The sequence below is a fragment of the Lissotriton vulgaris genome, chromosome 1_1 (genome assembly GCF_964263255.1).
Source record: "Lissotriton vulgaris chromosome 1_1, aLisVul1.2, whole genome shotgun sequence".
NCBI lineage: Eukaryota > Metazoa > Chordata > Amphibia > Caudata > Salamandridae > Lissotriton > Lissotriton vulgaris.
In genome coordinates, this window is record NC_141685.1 from 1,097,970,427 (window position 1) to 1,097,987,968 (window position 17,542).

The following is a 17,542-nucleotide window of genomic DNA, read 5'->3' on the forward strand; positions in this document are numbered from 1 at the left end:
CAAGTGCCGTCTCTCCGACTCCAGCCTCCATCAGACGATGTAATAAAATCTGATGGGACACCGTGTCGAAAGCGGCACTGAGGTCTAAAAGAATCAGCGCCGCCGTCTGACCCTGATCCAGCATCTTCCTTATGTGTTCCACCACAGCCAAGAGAGCTGTTTCAGTGCTATGACCTGCACGGAATCCATTCTGGGAATTATCCAGTAGATTCGTTTCATGCAGGTGAGCAGATAAAATGCGGTTAGCATGAGCTTCCGCTAACTTGGCTGGCCAAGGAAGAAGGGAAATGGGCCGGTAGTGTTCTGATTTGGTCGGATCGAGGGTAGGTTTCTTAAGGATCGGAATGACCATGGCCTGTTTCCAGGCCCTGGGAACACTGCCGGAGCTGAAAGATATGTTGATAAGATCATGAAGAGCAGGATAGCAACATTCAGCAAGTTCCCGAAATTGAGCGGGTCGCAAAGGATCATCGGGAGAGCCGGATTTAACTTTTGTTGTCAGAGCTAAAAACTCTTCCCTGGTCGGATTAGGGATGGTTAGCAATGATTTAGGGGCCGTGGAAGTGGGCATTTCCTCCCTGATGGGAAGCTGAGAAAATGACCTATAGATGGCCTCCACCTTTTCAACAAAAAACGAGGCTAGATCCTCGCAATGTGCCAAGGAGGGCTCAATAGTAACAGTGTCCGTCCTCTTGCTGGTAAGGTCCTTACATACCCTGAAGATGACCTTGGAGGGGTTAGTACTATTTTTTATCTCCTGAGCGTAAAAAGCAGCCCTAGCAGTGCAAATGGCCCGATGATACACTCTAGTGCAAGCCCTATAGGCCGCCTTGAGGTCAGTATCATACGCTTTACGCCAAGCGCGTTCTGCTTTTTTACAGGAGACTTTAAGAGCTTTCAATGATTCATCATACCAAGGGCTTGAAGGGCTCGATTTGGTCTTACACCACTTGGCCGGAATGAGTTTATCTAAAGATTGATTGAGCCATTCACAGAAAGTGTCATAGCCCTGGGAGACTTCAGTAGGAGGTGAAGGATGGTGTTTCATCAGTAGCTGATGGAAGTGCTCCAGATTCAAATTTCTCCAGGGACGTCTGAAACAGGCTGGAATCTTCTTTACCGGGAAAGAAGAAGTAGTGGCAATAAGGATCTCAATCAAATGGTGATCAGTCCATGCCATTGGTCTAGGAGGCTGCACTGAAATATTGGTAGCCAGGTTCGTTATAACGGGATCTAGTATGTGGCCACCCGTATGGGTCGGTAGTTGGACCAGTTGAGTCATTTGGAGAGCTTCCAGATCCTCCAATAGGGTATGTACCGAGTTGGAGAGTGGAGCGTCCATATGGAGGTTAAGGTCACCTAGGATTGTAAAATTCGCCGATTTCAGAGCTAGGGAGGAGATCACCTCCGGGAGGCTTTGTCCTGTTTATGTGGTTGTCAGAAACGAATCCCTTCTTGTTCATTCGAGAAAGTTTCTAGTGACCTCTGAGTTAGCTGGCACACACAAATAATTAAGTTTAATGTACTAGATAGAGACATACTGATCTCAGTCCTATGTCATAACTATAGTGTATATTATTCCAATGCGCTGAGCCTGTTAGGGATATAGGAACTACACTACATGGCACCCAACGGTTTGGTAAGGCACTAATTTAACACTAAATACCAAAGTAACTCAGTCGTGCTTTTCTCAGAGACCCCTACTCATAAATACTCCAATAGACGTTTGGAGTGGGTAGGGATAATCTCCCCCATAGCAGAGTACGACGCAAATCCTATGTATTAGCTTTTTTGGTTTGTTCAACGTTGAAGGATACAGTGTTCAAAAATAATGCGTACCTTACCTGTGTTCCCTTGAATCTTGCTCTTCAACTTTCATTAAATAATGTCCATAAACCGGGACAACAACAACACCACAACCAATGGAGCTGCAGGCGACAACGCGGTAAAAGCTTTTAACTTAAAAGATTTCCAAGAAACCAATGAGAATGCTGTAATGATTCCTCCAAATTTAAGGAGAGCCATCAATCTAAAACTTATAAAAGATGGCCTAACATCAAGAGGTGGTAGAGCAGTTTTTGTGACAAAGGCACATGAATATCACCAGACAGAGGTATTCTATTCATGGATAGTATTCCCAGAATCAAATCCAGTAACACATTTGTTTCACTTCTGTTGCATCTCAGAGCCAACTCTAATCTTTTAGCTTTCCGTAAACAGCTGAAAACCTTTTTATTTCACCCAGTCTAAGTAACGCTTATCTCTCTCCCCTCATGGGCCGTAGTGCGGGTCCACGGTATTCCTAGCGCTTGGACGCCCCCGGGCAGCAATTCGCGCTCTATAAATGCACATCTAATCTAATCTAATCTAACTTCTACAAAGAGAATGATCCACCAGAGGAATATATTCCTTTTGAGGATATAGAAATTCCACTCACATACCAGGAGCATGAGCTCTGGTTTAAAGGCGCTCTAAAACATTTAAATCACATTACCAGGCTCGGTCCCCGAGCCAGACCAGGAGCAACATGGTCGGCCTTAGCCGGCTACACAACTGACCCTGACATTGAAGCAACATTGGATGATGAATTACTTAGTAATTTACAAAGATTAGTGGAATGAATCAATTAAACCGCAACTGTCCGAAAGTCCTGAAAAGGTCTTTTCTAAAACCACTCCTACCTCTACTAAAAAGAAGTGGGAGAATAGCAAACCACTTTCCAAAGAGAAACTTTCTCATTCCCGAGGTAGGTCTCCTCAAAAGGAACCCTCTGAAAGGAGTATAACCTCAGGAATAGGGATAATTTGAGAAAACCTGACAGGTATCAAGATACTGATGCAGGTTCCTCTCGTACTTTTCAGATATCATCACAGAAATCCGAAAGAAGAGGACGGTCAGAAAACAAGGAAGAACGTGTGAAGTCCAAAGACGATCAACTCGTTCAGGAAAGTAAACCTAAACCTAATTTCACCAAAAAGAAGGTAGCAGGTCTACAAATCAGACATGCCGAGGATTTTGAGGACACAACTCAAGAGTGGAGAATGGGCTCAGACAATGTTGGACAGCGCAGCAGAAGTAACAATAGCTCGCCAGAACCTGAAGGGACTTCTGGAGACAGTGGACTTGAATGAAGACATTGAAGTTGAAACTGCAGACACCAGGGTTAGCTCTCCACATAGGTTATATGAAATAACACTCCGGATGGAGGGAGACGTTCCAAGAAAAGTGAAAGCACTCTTTTGGGAGCGACTTTCAAAGGGCTATGATATACTATTAGCAGAACAGGACTGGCCACCAGAATTTGTCCGGGAGTGCCTACATGACGAACACATCCTTATGCCAGCCTTCTCCAACCATATTCCAAAACATTTAAAATCTACTTATGCCAGGAAATGGGCAGTCGCCCAAGCCCCATCATTATACAAAAATCATGTAGAATGGGATGAGGACTCGCCTCACCACAAAATTGAGTTAAAAAATCAACCAACTGCACAAAAGCAGTACCCAGTTAATCAAGAAGCAAAAAAACACGTCCGGGAGATCTTAAATCAACTTGAATACCAGGGGGTGATTGAAACATGCACCTCATCAATGAACAATCCTGTTTCCTGTTTCCAAGCCAGACAATAGATATAGTCTAGTTTTGGATTACAGACACTTAAATATTTGTTGCAAAACATTTGCAGTGCAAAATGCACACAGTGCAGCATAAATGAATAACATTGTGCGTAAAAAATATAAAACCACATTAAATATTTCTATTGGTTTCTTTTATCAAAATATTGCACCTGAAAGTAGGTATTTGACCGCTTTCTCAATAATGGGGACACATCGTCACTTCTGTAGTCTCCCTCAAGGATTCAAGAATAGTCCTGGGTTATTCTCAGCAAGGGTAACGGAGTTACTAGAAATCTATGATGATGAGGCATTGTCTAATGTTGATGATATCTATCTGACAGACAATGACCTGGATAGGCACTTGAAAAGGGTTAACACCATTATACTGGGCTACGCCTCTGAAGGGTATAAATTCAATTTTAAGAAATCAAGAATTTCCCATCTCAACATCCTTTTTCTAGGATATGAACTATCAAGTGAAGGAAAAAGACTGGCAGCCAACTTTTTAGAAAAGTGTACGCTGCTCCAACCCTCCAAAACTGCGGAAGAATTTACAATCAATTCTATGTTTCTTGAATTTTGGAAGAACTTACGTTCTAAACTACGCAGAAAGGATTAAACCTCTCTACAGATTAATTAAACCTGATTTTAAAATCATTCATTGGAAAAAAGAACGCATAAATTTTGCGTTTACTTCAAACTGACATGTTAGCAACTAAACATTTATAAACACGCGTAAACGTACGCAACTTAGTGATCCAAATTATTCCTGGTCAATGCGAATTCACCTTCTTAACTTTTAACGAAGGTGAAAAAGTACCAATTGCATACAAATCACATTTGTATACACAAGTAGAAATGAAATTCACTTCTACAGAAAAAATTCTGACATCAGTTCAAACCGCTGTAGCAAAAGAAAGAGCCCTAGCACAGGAGAAACGCATAATGGTCGAAACTCCTGTACCTGCCTTAGAGGCAGTGACAAAAGCGAGCATTCCAAATGCTAAAGCTTTACATCCAAGAAGGATACAATTGGTTAATTCTCTTACTGCTACTGATGTTGAATACTTTTTTGATCCTTATTTAAAAACACAAGCATTCCTGCAATACGAACAAGAATGTCCTCTGTCTACTGAAATTCTGCCTCTAGACCAGTATGAATGTATAATTTATACTGCCGGATCAGCACAACACGCTTAAGGGGGTAAACAAGCCTATAGTGCTGCATGCGCGATTGTTAAAGGTCATATGCGTGATGTCAAATTCAGACCAGTGGTCACGAAAATGCAATCTCTAGGAGATTGTACAGCTCAGCAAGCTGAACTACAAGCATTCATAATGGCACTTGAAAATACGGATCACGAATTCCCTACACTCGTAGTGTGCGATTCTTTCTACTGTGTGCAATCCTATAATGAATATTTACAGAATTGGCTTCAAAATGGTTTCAAAAATGCGAAAGGTAGCACAATCTAGCATTAAAACGCTTTGGAAACAAGTAGTTGAGTTGCGAAACGGACCACAAAACACTCAAGTGATACACATGCGGAGTCATCAACGTGATGGCATACACGTTGAAGGGAATTCATTGGCTGATAGAGCAGCGAAAGGGACTGTGCAATCTGCTTCCGTAGCTGCAATCACTCATTTAAAAATGAAAATAGACAGTGAAATAATGCTGGCTGTCAATGCTACAAACAAAGGCAGCGGTAGTACGTTACCTAAAGGGTTTCCACTCAAATACTCGTATATAACTGATACAAATAATGTTCTGTTTGCTCGAATTCCTGGAGTGGGGATAGGGTAATTCCAAACATGGAACATAGATTAGGACTAATCCTAGCAGCACATGAAGGGCTCGCCTCTGCTCATGCAGGTGTTTCTGCCACAGTGTCAATATTAAAACAACAATACTGGTGGCCCGGCATTAGGAAACAGAGCAGAAACTTTGTTTTGGATTGTGAAATATGCCAGAAGATGAAATTCTCTACTGTGAAACGTCCTGCACAGATGCCTCTGTTAATTTCAGATGAACCATTAGCTTGCGTTTACCTGGACCACTGCGGTCCCTTACAAAGGGATGGTAACTATAAATATATCTAGGTCGCAGTGGACTCGTGTTCAAGGTTCCTTTGGATGTGGCCTCGTGCTCGGCTAACGCTCGAACTGTTATAAAAGATTTGCGAGTCTTTATCGGCACATACGCAGTAGGCACACTACATTCTGATCAGGGCCCTGCGTTTAGCTCTCGAGCTTACAAAGAAGCCATGGCCAGTTTGGGCGTTGCATTGCGGTACTCTGCTCCATTCCATCCTGAGGGAAATTCTGTTATGGAAAGAAAAAAACGGGACATAAAACAGTCTATAACAGCTAGGGTATTAGGTTCGGGTGACTAGTGGGTCAAACATCTAATTGGGGTTCAACCTGCTCTTAACAACTTGCCAAGAAGTTCTCTAGGGGGTATCACTCCATATGAGGTCCTATTTGGGATAAGAATGTTGATTGCGGACCTCGATTGTCATACAGCTATGGTGGATACTAAAAAATGTTATATCAAAGATCGTTTGGCTGGTTTACAGGACTTAAATGAACTAAGAGCGAAAAAAAGCAACGTGTTCCTGAAGCCAACCCCCACTGGTGAAAACCAACCGTCCCATCAAGCACTGTCTGGATCCCAAAGTTTGGTTATCTAGTCAGAGAAAAGATCGCGAACAAGAAGAAATTTGGGCCTTCTTACAGACAACCAGTACTTGTCCTAGCAATCCACGGATCAAGAACAGTTTTACTTCTGCCCCTTGCTGGTAAAAAGGAACAGGTTTGTGTCCATTGACCTGATCAAACCACATTATGTGGCCGATACTAAGCAGTAGGCCAAGTGGACTCTAACAATGTAGCAGACTCACTCTAGCTACAATCCAAGAGGTTCAAACTGAGCGACTCATCACCATTGAAAAATCTGGAGTGAGAAAAGTATTATGCAACAAAGCTATGAACTCGTACCTCCTGAGAACCTAATAACAGTTCGTTCTTAAGCAGCTGTCTACAATGAAGTAACGAGTGATCAAGTGGCTCCAGTGATTTCAACAAATCTGGATGCAATTCCACCCATTGACAGAACTGCATCTGGCTATTTCATTAACTTTGATACGTTTTCTGAGGATCCAAGCGAACCTGAAACAACGCCAGCCAAAAGAACTTTAAAAGAACAAGCAACTGTTTTTTTTCATCACCTGAAAAAAACGTATCTGGTTTCACCATGGAATGAAATATGGATTGTGTTGGGAATATTTTTTCTTCTACTTTGGTTAGCTCTGGGTATGCTGATAAATGGAAGATCTGTATGAATGGACTTAGCAAGTATGAAAGTCAACTTACTACTCAAGCCAAACCAATCATCCCATCGTGAACAAAGAGACTTCTCAGCAGTGAACATCACAGCCGTTCCTATACCCGATGGTATAGCTTGGGACAAAACAGAATATGACATTTTTGGCCCGTCTGAGCAGGGGAAGATTCCACACTTATTCAAGATTTCATTAAGTGACTTTATTACGTCTAGTACCTTTTCTGATGATTGGGACTCCCGATCCTCTCGATTCTTGGTAATCTCTACGACGGCACTCAAACCTATTCCACTGGCTGGTGATGACTTGACAATTACGCCTGCATAGTACAGACAATCCTGAATTGTGTCAGCGGACACCTCCACGAGTAGGAAACCTGGAAGTAAATCACTACACTTCCATTCCATTAGGCTGTCTTATCCTTTCCTGTCCTGTTGAAGACCCGACATAGATGCTTGTCTATCTGCTCTACATCTTAGGGTTGAAACGTCGACGTTGTTAGTTCAACTTGTCCACGCAACCCCACAAATAGAATAAGGAACACGTTATCCTGCTGTGGTTTATGCATCTAATGTTGGACATCTGTGTAAAATCTCGTCCATTTGTGTAAATATATGTTATATATGTTATTATTTGTGTGTACAGCCCCATGTCACTAAACACTATCAGTCACTAATTGTTTCACAGTCCTACATGCTTTATGTTGAACAGCCGTATATAATTTGACTGATTCCTCTCCAGAGTAAAAAGGAACTAATTTCCTGAACTCTGTGTACCGTCCATGTGTTTGTGTGTTCCCTTCATTAATGATTAATGTTATTTTCATGACCCGTGTTAAGTACATTTGAAACTAAGTTTAAGTGACTCCCGACAGAACAACTGTTTTTGTTTTGCATACATACCCAGGTTCTGAGGGTTACTGGGTTACCCCATTATCCTTAATGGTTTTGCATCACTTTCAGCAGGAATGAATTTGAGTTGTAATTCGCCTGAAAACGGAGATAGGTTAGTGTCTGGTGCCTACTGCTTGGATATTTTTCTTTTATCATGGCTATAAACTACTGGAAAGAAATACGATAATACACGCTGAATTGTATTAGTGAAAATGGACCCTGCGTTAGCATAATAATGAGCAAAACAGCAAGAGGAGCCTCTTATGTTTCCCTACAGAGTACTGATGAAATGTTGACAGCAGGAGCAATTGTTTATTTGGCATGTGGATGGTCGGATACTTTCCAAAAGTAGCATGAATTTTGTCTAAACCATTTGAGGTATTCTTAGAGGGCACTAGTTTCGCTGTCCTAAATGTACTTGGTATTGTCAGCCTATTACTTGATGTAATCCAAAATGTGGTCCGTACTAAGACTCTGGGGTTGCCAATGATAAATTGGCATGGTTACACCCCATTACATCTATATTACCAGTACTAAGGCACTACGATTAAGTGTAGATTTAGAATTGAGTGCACATTTTAAGCTACATTTCTAAAATTAAGTTAATTTTCATTCAAGCTTTGTTATAATGTCAGAAAAAAGTGTAGATCACCATAAGAGACAGGTGAGAGTGGATCAGGCGAGCAGACCGGTTTAAAGGGGACACCTGAGCTAGGCGTCCAGATACAGAGAGAGGCAGATGAGAGAGAGGTGATGAGACAGGCAGGGGAAAGACATGTAATAGGGAAAATTGATGTGGTGGTACAGTGGCAGTGAGAAGGAGAAAAGAAAAAGTGAAAGGAAACAATTGCGTTATGGTTTTAGACATTAGTAAGACCACCAAGATTGGTGAGGGACGATTGAGACAAAATGAGCTGAAAGAAATAAGTGAAGGCAGATAGGAGGCATGGCTTGAGAGGGGCACAGCTGAGCAAAAGCGGGAGGGTCCAGTGAGAGGTGATTGGGACAGAAATGCAAAAAGAACAGAAATATAAGAGATAGGTGAGAAAGAAGTTGCTAAGAGTGAAGGGAGGTGTTGGGTGAGAGAAACTGCGGAGTGGGGACACATGAGAAAGAACGAGATACGTGAGAATGGAGCAGGTAAGATGGAGGGAAGAGTAAGAAATTAATTGGAGAAAGACATGGGGTAAGGGGGTGATAATCAATAGTTGTGAGAAAGGTATGGGGGAGTAAGATGCGTAAGCGAAATGACAAAGAAATAGCGAAGATAGAACTGATTGGAAGACAGGTGAAATGAGGCGATACACCGCTACAAGTGAAATGAAATGGAGATTTCTAAGAAGAAAAAGGAAAGTATGTGACACTAAATTGGGGGGGGAGGATACAAAAGAGGGTTATAAAGGGCATGGGCAAGGCGATAGTCGAGCCAAGTAAGACTGAGGGGAGAAGAGTTGTTTTAGAGGTGTGTGCAAATAACTTTAACACTTTTGAGAGATAAAAAAATGACATTAAAGCAAAACACCAACTTAATACTTTCATTTCTTCCAAAAGGCATTTTTCCATTACAAGGACAAACTTTTAAGTGGATGTTAGTTTTGGAAAATTGAGAGGAGATGTTTAGTATTGCCCATGATGTTGTCATCAGAGTATGGCACTTGGTACATTAAACATTAGTAGCATTCAGGGACAATTGCAGATACTTTCAGTAAGATTTTAAATTGCCTTTTCCCCCTTCTCTCTAGCGGATGAAGTCATCAAGGAGATAGAGGAATATGAAGAACTACAGGCACTGCGCCTGGAAGGGAACACTGTGGGTGTTGAGGCTGCCAAGGCCATTGCCAAGGCCTTGGAGGGCAAGCCGGACATGAAGGTGAGTGCAGGGTGCTCAGTTTATGTGAGCTGAGAGGGCAAGGACTCGGACAAAGATATGAGTGGCTATTCCTCCTTCGAAGGAGCTTGTTCACTTGATGTGGAGGACCACTCCAATCTTTTCTTAATAGTTTCATGTGATGTGATGAACGAAAAATGCTCTAGTTTCTGTAACAAAAAGTTTCAGTTCTATTAAGGACTCTGATTTGAGGATTATGCTTTACTTTCTTTTTATTTTTACAGCAGCCTTTTTAAACATCACAGTGAAAGTACCTTTCCCATGAAACCTAGGAAAAAGGAAACACAAAATCAGTAACCATTAGGAACAGTTGGCAGTCTTAACAATAGTCCCTCTTCTGTCGTCATACCTACTCTTTTTCTTTGGCGCGACCAAGATCCATTTCCTCTGTGTGCTGTTCCTTTTAGGCTGATTTACTTCCTAACGAGAAAGAATAACAACCTAAATTAAACTGTATTCTCAGAAGATTCATGAAGTCTTATAACACTGTAACAGTTGTGACCATAACCTACCTTAAGGCCGTAACAACATTAAATAACCATTTTATCATCCACAAAATACAAGAAATTCAAATGTTTGGCTTGCTACCCAGACGAGGATTTAAGAGGTGCTTCTGACATTCAAATTTGGGTGACAATTGATGTAAATCTGAGTAGGATCATTCTTGCTATAGAATTAAAACTTTGATGTGAAAGCTAGGAAGTTTTTCATTCTGTTAGGACCGGAGGGGTGGATTATGGTGGTTGAAAGCTTATTTACTACTAAAGATGCCATGTCTACCACAGGCTTAAAATAGAAAAGCTTAAAGGTAGAATCTAAGGACCATTCTGCAACATTCAATAGGTCCTCCAGACGAGCCTCTGTTTTCGATTCCATGGCACCCCTAGCAGAATGCGCACCAAATTTGAAGGTATCAATATATTCCTCCTGCATCACTACAAACAGCAATGGTTGAAGAGGATACTGCATGGAATGGTTTCCACAGAGTTGACCATCTCCTGAGGTCTGAACTCATCAGTCCTAGTTTCGTATGCTTTAATGCATCTTACCATACATGGTTTGGTATGTTCATCAAATACAATGAAATTAATCGTGAATTATGTTTTGTACATCTAGACACATGGAAAGTAACATCATTTGGGTTAAATACTCTACCTGTAATGTCTAGTGCATTGACATCTGATACTCTTAATTCATGAGATGAGGCACAACAACATGGACAATTTTCCAGAAAGCGCTTTCCGAGAAAGGTATTTATTTCTTGTTCCATGACGGAAATGGTTAAGAACGGCATTCATGTCTCGAAGAACTGAGTACCTTGGCACAGGAGGAAGGGAAAGACTGATACCTCATCAATTTCCATACCAAGAGATGTTCTCCAACCAGATAACCTTCAGTCGGAGGATGGCTGCTGAAATAGCCAAGCGAAAGGTGTTCACCGATCTGTATGCCGTGCCCTTTGACACCAGGGATGACAAGAAAAGTAATATTGAAACCACCTTGGACACCACAGGATCCAGGTCTCTCTGGAGGGGCCCCATCGTCCTTCTATGGCTTTGAAAAATGATGGTTGCAGTTTCCATAGGCTCAAATCCCGGAGATGTCTGGAGTTCTAGTCTGCCACCTTGTTGGCCCTGCCGGGGAGATGTTCCCAAATCACTAAGATGTTGTCCAGGCAAAATTGCCGGAAACTCTTGGCCAGCTCTGCTAGTGCTTTTGATCATGTCCTAACAAGATGATTGGTCTACTGCACTACAGAGACATTCTCTATGTTGAGGATTTTCACGTGGGTCCTGTATTGTCCAATATTTTATATTGGCAAGACTGCCATGAGCTGTCTAGGCCTTTTTTGGGATCCCTTATATATTTCCCTAAGTAAGTAGCCACCCTGGCATCTATTTCCGGGGTTAGGGCGACCTTGCCTTCGAGCAATGACACTCCGCCTTAAGTCGATCCAGAGTCTCTTTTTCCAGGGGTTTTTTCAGTCCTCCTGCGCCGTAAGTTGCTACCTTATCCATCGTAGATCATTCCGAATAGAATGTAGCCGGTCAACTGGGTCCAATATGTTTAAGGAATCTGGAGGTTGAGATTTGGGGAGGGGATTAGCTCCAATGTCTGGAGATGGACGCCAGTGAGAATAGTCTGTGGGTGTAGTTTGCCTCCAGGGGAAACATATGGACTGGGGTATAGTTTCTTCCGGTGTACCCCGATATGAGGTAAGGGATTGGGACTCTGGAATATCTGAAACTAGAGATTGTGACAAAAATGCCTGTTTGAGTTGATCACAGGCGTTCATATCCATGCCTTGGACATGTTTACGTTTGGCCCCTGCCTTCCGAGGTTTTTTTTAAAGAAAAATGTCAAGAAATAGAAGTCCCCTTGGGCATATAAATCTGAGTAAAAATACCCAAACAACTTACAAAACGAACTTCACTAGGTATATATGTAGCAATCAAAAAAGGCCTTGCAAAAAAGGTAAAATACAAACCATGTGTGTCACAGATTTATCAAACAAGGCAGACATTAAAAATGACCAATATGGTCCAAATCAAGTAAATATATTTCATAATAAAATAGAACACAATTTGATCATAAAAAATATATTAGAACGGGACAGAAATACAAGGAAAAGTTTGGTTCCTATTAGTAAGAAAGGAAACACAGGAAAATGATGAGCACAGTTAAGCTTGGCGTCAAAAAACTGTTATCTCTCAAAATGTCATGTGTTTTTCCTTAAGCATCGACGCGTTTCGGTGAGCCACACAAATATCGTCACCTTCAGGAAAATATATTACCATCCCATTAAAATCTGTAATATTAAGAAATATGTACATATATAAAAAGTGTTTATACATTCTGCCAGACATGCCTAGTACATTTACTTTTATCAGGGCCAAAATATTATTGCTACACATCCCTATTCACAACAAATCTATCACAGCCATTGGACCACTGAACAGTATATCCTGTTATGTAGCCCAAGATCACATATCAGATCCCAATATTGCATAACTACAATTCAACAGAGTAATTAGAAGCTACAGAGTATCCCAAAACAGTTAGCGTCGATGACGCGGAAAAAAGGGAACTGATGTCATCACGCCGGCGTGGGCCTATTATAGGCCTCGGTGACGTCAGCTGAGTCGCAAGCGATGCCGTGCCTCTATGACGTCCAAGTCCACGTCGGCGCGAAGCTACGAAAAGAATTTCCGAATGTTGCTGGCGCAAGGGGGATATTCACAAGGTGAGGAATCCACACGGCAGATGTATCTATCAGAACTACAATTCAACAAACAGATATACATACAGTACATTATTACATTGAAACAAACAGATATAAATACAGTACATTCATTATTTCATCACTAATTGAAATTCATATAGCATTACCCTCCTACAAAATAACACATTTGAATAAGGCAAAAAAAGCTCTTATACCATCGTGTTTCAAATAGGTAGAGAAAATACGAAACTTTTATAACATTTTAGTAACCTCTTTGCTGAACACACAACACCATAGAGATTAATGACACCTTAGGTTTGATATAATATGGTTTACACCGAAGAAGGTAAAAAACATGTCTTAGTCCAAGTCGTACTACACTAGACAAACCAGTATATATGTTTGTCGAAGCTCGAATAGGCACATACAACAACGTACCTTCAAATCGGTATCAAGTTTGGATACAGGAATTCATAAGTATTCTTGTAATCTATTCTTCAGGTCGAATCAAGGAACCGTCTCTGTCTACAAACAGGAGCGGCTTTCTAAGGAAACAAGGTAATACTTATGCTACAAAGGGAGACCTCTGTTGAAGGTGAGTCTTAAATGCGATACATATACCGAACTGGAAATAGATATAAGTAAACGCACCTTTGGTTATACTCTAATCATGATGCGTCATACAACTTCCACATATCGTTACGGGGAACTCTTCTCTCGATGTTGCAGTATTAAAATCCGCCTGACCACGAAAGGCACTGTATACGGACCCTTAAGTATATAATAATACATCATGTTAGTTATCCGCACTCCGAGATACCACAATTTAGTAGTTTAAAGCGGAAAAAAGGACTTACTTAAAATCTCGTTAAGTCTGTTTTTAAGGCGATATAAAGCCGTGTTTACTGTCGCAGTGGGCCAAACCAAATGCCTCAGCAGGTTACTTGAAAATAGAAAAAGAAACAGAAACAGAGACTATTTTTTGTTTAAGTGTAAATTTTTTAGTCAATTACCACATCGACTCGCTCTATTAGCATAACGTACCTCTAAACTCCGGCCGCAGCATGGTCCAAGAACCTCATTCGATAGAAGAGGACGCCATGTCATTTGGCCATATATTTATACGTCACCGCGCATGCGCTGATGAGTAAAACCCTCTCTTCATAGATATTCTGGCATACGCGACTACTAGAGTGCTAACCCACCATTTAACAATGAGGGGCTTGGCAAATTAGAAAAAATACCACCTAAGTGTAATGCATACTGCATGGCTCGCATTGGCTACATTTTATCATTATTGCAGAACAAGCGATACTACGGCAGATCCTAATTTTAATTTCGGAAAAAAAGTTATTTTAAAACTGAAACAATTCTTGTTAAACATTGTTCCAATAGGAAAGGTGTTGCCAATAAACACTAATGTACCGATTGTAACCTACGGAAGTCTTTGTTAGCAAATTTTCAAACATGAGCAACCAAATTAAGAATGTTATTAACAGAAATTGGCATAGCTTAAACCATGATGAAGAGACTGTACTAGAGAAACCCCTGTTCGCATACAAAAAAACCAAGAATTTGCGTGATCTTAGTTCTTACATACAGAGATGACGTAGGTGATAAACAGAGAACTATTGATAATGTTAAAATTGTAGGAAATACGAGATGCGGAACATGTAATATGTGCCCGCAATGTATGGTGGGTTCAGAAATTACACATAATGGAGTCACCTTAAAAAGTTGAACCCACAATAATTGTAGGAGTAAAGACATCATTTACCTGCTTATGTGCCCCTGCGGTTTAGCCTATGTTGGGGAGACTGGCAGAGAGGCCAGAATTAGATTTCAGGAGCACCGTTCTGCAATTAAAACCAAGAAACTTACTGCCCCTTTGGTGCCCCACTTTCTTGAACACGAGCATGGAGAGAATGATTTCAGTTGGTTTGTTTTGGAGAAGGTAAAAATTGGGAAGAGAGGTAGTAATATGCAACTTGTACGTAAACGTCAAGAACAATGGTATATTTCCATTCTTAACACTGTGAGGAAAGGACTTAATTCCAGGGAGGAATGGGAACGTATCATTGGAGCTATTTGACTGCGTATGATCTATCTCCATACATATGTCGCTTTTCAGTTGCGCTTCTTAAACAGCATTATTGCTGATATAGAGTATTATAGATCCTGTTCTCACTACGACTAAACAGACACTACATTTAGTTCACTTGGGTGTCCGCGACTTTCATAGGTTACAATCGGTACATTAGTGTCTATTGGCAACACCTTTCCTATTGGAACAATCTTTAACTAGAATTGTTTCAGTTTTAAAAGAACTTTTTTTCCGAAATTAAAATTATGATCTGCCGTAGTATAGCTTGTTCTGCAATAATGATAATTTAGCCAATGCGAGCCATGCAGTGCGCATTACACTTAGGTGGTATTTTTTCTAATTTGCCAAGCCCCTCATTGTTAAATGGTGGGTTAGCACTCTAGTAGTCGCGTATGCCAGGATATCTATGATGAGAGGGTTGACTCACCAGCGCATGCGCGGTGACGTATAAATATACGGCCAAATGACATGGCGACCTCTTCTATCGAATGAGGTTCTTGGACCATGCTGCGGCCGGAGTTTAGAGGTACGTTATGCTAATAGAGCGAGTCGATGTGGTAATTGACTAAAAAATTTACACTTAAACAGAAAATGATCTGTTTCTGGTTCTTTTTATATTTTCAAGTAACGGACATGTTCTCGGCCTAAATACGCTAGCCCGCTGAGGCATTTGGTTTGGCCCACTGCGACAGTAAACACAGCTTTATATCGCCTTAAAAACAGACTTAATGAGATTTTAAGTAAGTCCTTTTTTGTGCTTTAAAATACTAAATTGTGGTATCTCGGAGTGCGGATAACTAACATGATGTATTATTATATACTTAGGGGTCCGTATACAGTGCCTTTCGTGGTCAGGCGGATTTTAATACTGCAACTTTGGGAGACGAGTTCCCCGTAACGATATGCGGAAGTTGTATGATGCATCATGATTAGAGTATAACCAAAGGTGCGTTTACTTATATCTATTTCCAGTTCGGTATATGTATCGCATTTAAGACTCACCTTCAACAGGGGTCTCCCTTTGTAGCATAAGTATTATCTTGTTTCCTTAGAAAGCCGCTTCGGTTTGTAGACAGAGACGTTTCCTTGATTCAACCTGAAGAATAGATTCCAAGAATACTTATGAATTCCTGTATCCAAACTTGATACCGATTTGAAGGTACGTTGTTGTATGTGCCTATTCGAGCTACGACTTGGACTAAGACAAGTTTTTTACCTTCTTCGGTGTAAACCATATCATATCAAACCTAGGGTGTCATTTATCTCTATGGTGTTGTGTGTTCAGCAAAGAGGTTACTAAAATGTTATCAAAGTTTCGTATTTTCTCTGCCTATTTGAAACACGATGGTATAAGAGCTTTTTTTGCCTTATTCAAATGTATTATTTTGTAGGAGGGTAATGCTATATGAATTTCAATTAGTGATGAAATAATGAATGTACTGTATTTATATCTGTTTGTTTAAATGTAATAATGTACTGTATGTATATCTGTTTGTTGAATTGTAGTTCTGATCGATACATCTGCCGTGTGGATTCCTCACCTTGTGAATATCCCCCTTGCGCCAGCAACATTCGGAAATTCTTTTCGTAGCTTCGGCCGACGTGGACTTGGACGTCATAGAGGCACGGCATCGCTCGCGACTCCGCTGACGTCACCGAGGCCTATAATAGGCCCACGCCGGCGTGATGACATCAGTTCCCTTTTTTCCCCGTCGTCGACGCTAACTGTTTTGGGATACTCTGTAGCTTCTAGTTACTCTGTTGCTGTATTTCTTTGTTTCTCTGTTCTCTTGCCTCTTTGTTCTTTCAATATGTCGACAAAGAAGACGGGTTTTAAGCCCTGCAGAGAATGTGGAAAGATGATGTCCGTTACGGACCCACACCAAGACTGTATTTGGTGTTTGAGCTCCGACCACAACGTGGATGGGTGTTCGTCGTGTCAAAAGATGAATCCAAAGGCCCTGCGAGAAAGGGAGTCTAAGCTTCTTGTGGCTAAACTGAAGGCCGATAAAGTCAGGAAATCTTCGAAATCCCACTGGAAGAAGTTGAGATTGATGTTGAGATCGAGGTCTCGGGAGGCGTCGGCTTCGAGGTCTTGGTCGGATCATGCTTCGAGGTCACATAAGAAGAGGAGACACGAGTCTCGTCGTCATTCGGGTGATAAGTCTGACTTGAGGTCGAGATCACCCAAGAAGAATAAGTCGAAAGTAATTCGTCCACAAGAGATTTCGGATCATGAAGGCGAGGCCTCGCCTTCGGAGTCGCAAGTTCATTCTCAGACTCCGGTTCCCGATCCGACTCCGGCACCGCCTCCAGCTCAAGAAGAGGTCGGTGAAGTTCCTGTGGAGTATGAGGAATCGACTCCTGTTGTTGAGACCGATTCGAATCTACCTCGAGGTCGACCTGAGCATCCACCTTTTCCAGCTCCAGGTCAGGATCCTTCAGCGTTTCTCAACGCTATGTATGATGTTT

At 41.4% G+C, this 17,542-nt stretch overlaps 1 protein-coding gene across 1 annotated transcript in view; it reads left to right on the forward strand.

Moving 5' to 3' along the window:
* RANGAP1 (Ran GTPase activating protein 1) overlaps positions 1–17,542 on the forward strand; it is a 537,507-nt gene that overhangs the window by 70,392 nt on the left and 449,573 nt on the right. The window contains exon 3 of the mRNA XM_086963527.1: positions 9,598–9,725. Within this exon, the coding sequence (XP_086819653.1) occupies positions 9,598–9,725 (128 nt within the window). The remainder of the gene's footprint in view (positions 1–9,597; positions 9,726–17,542) is intronic.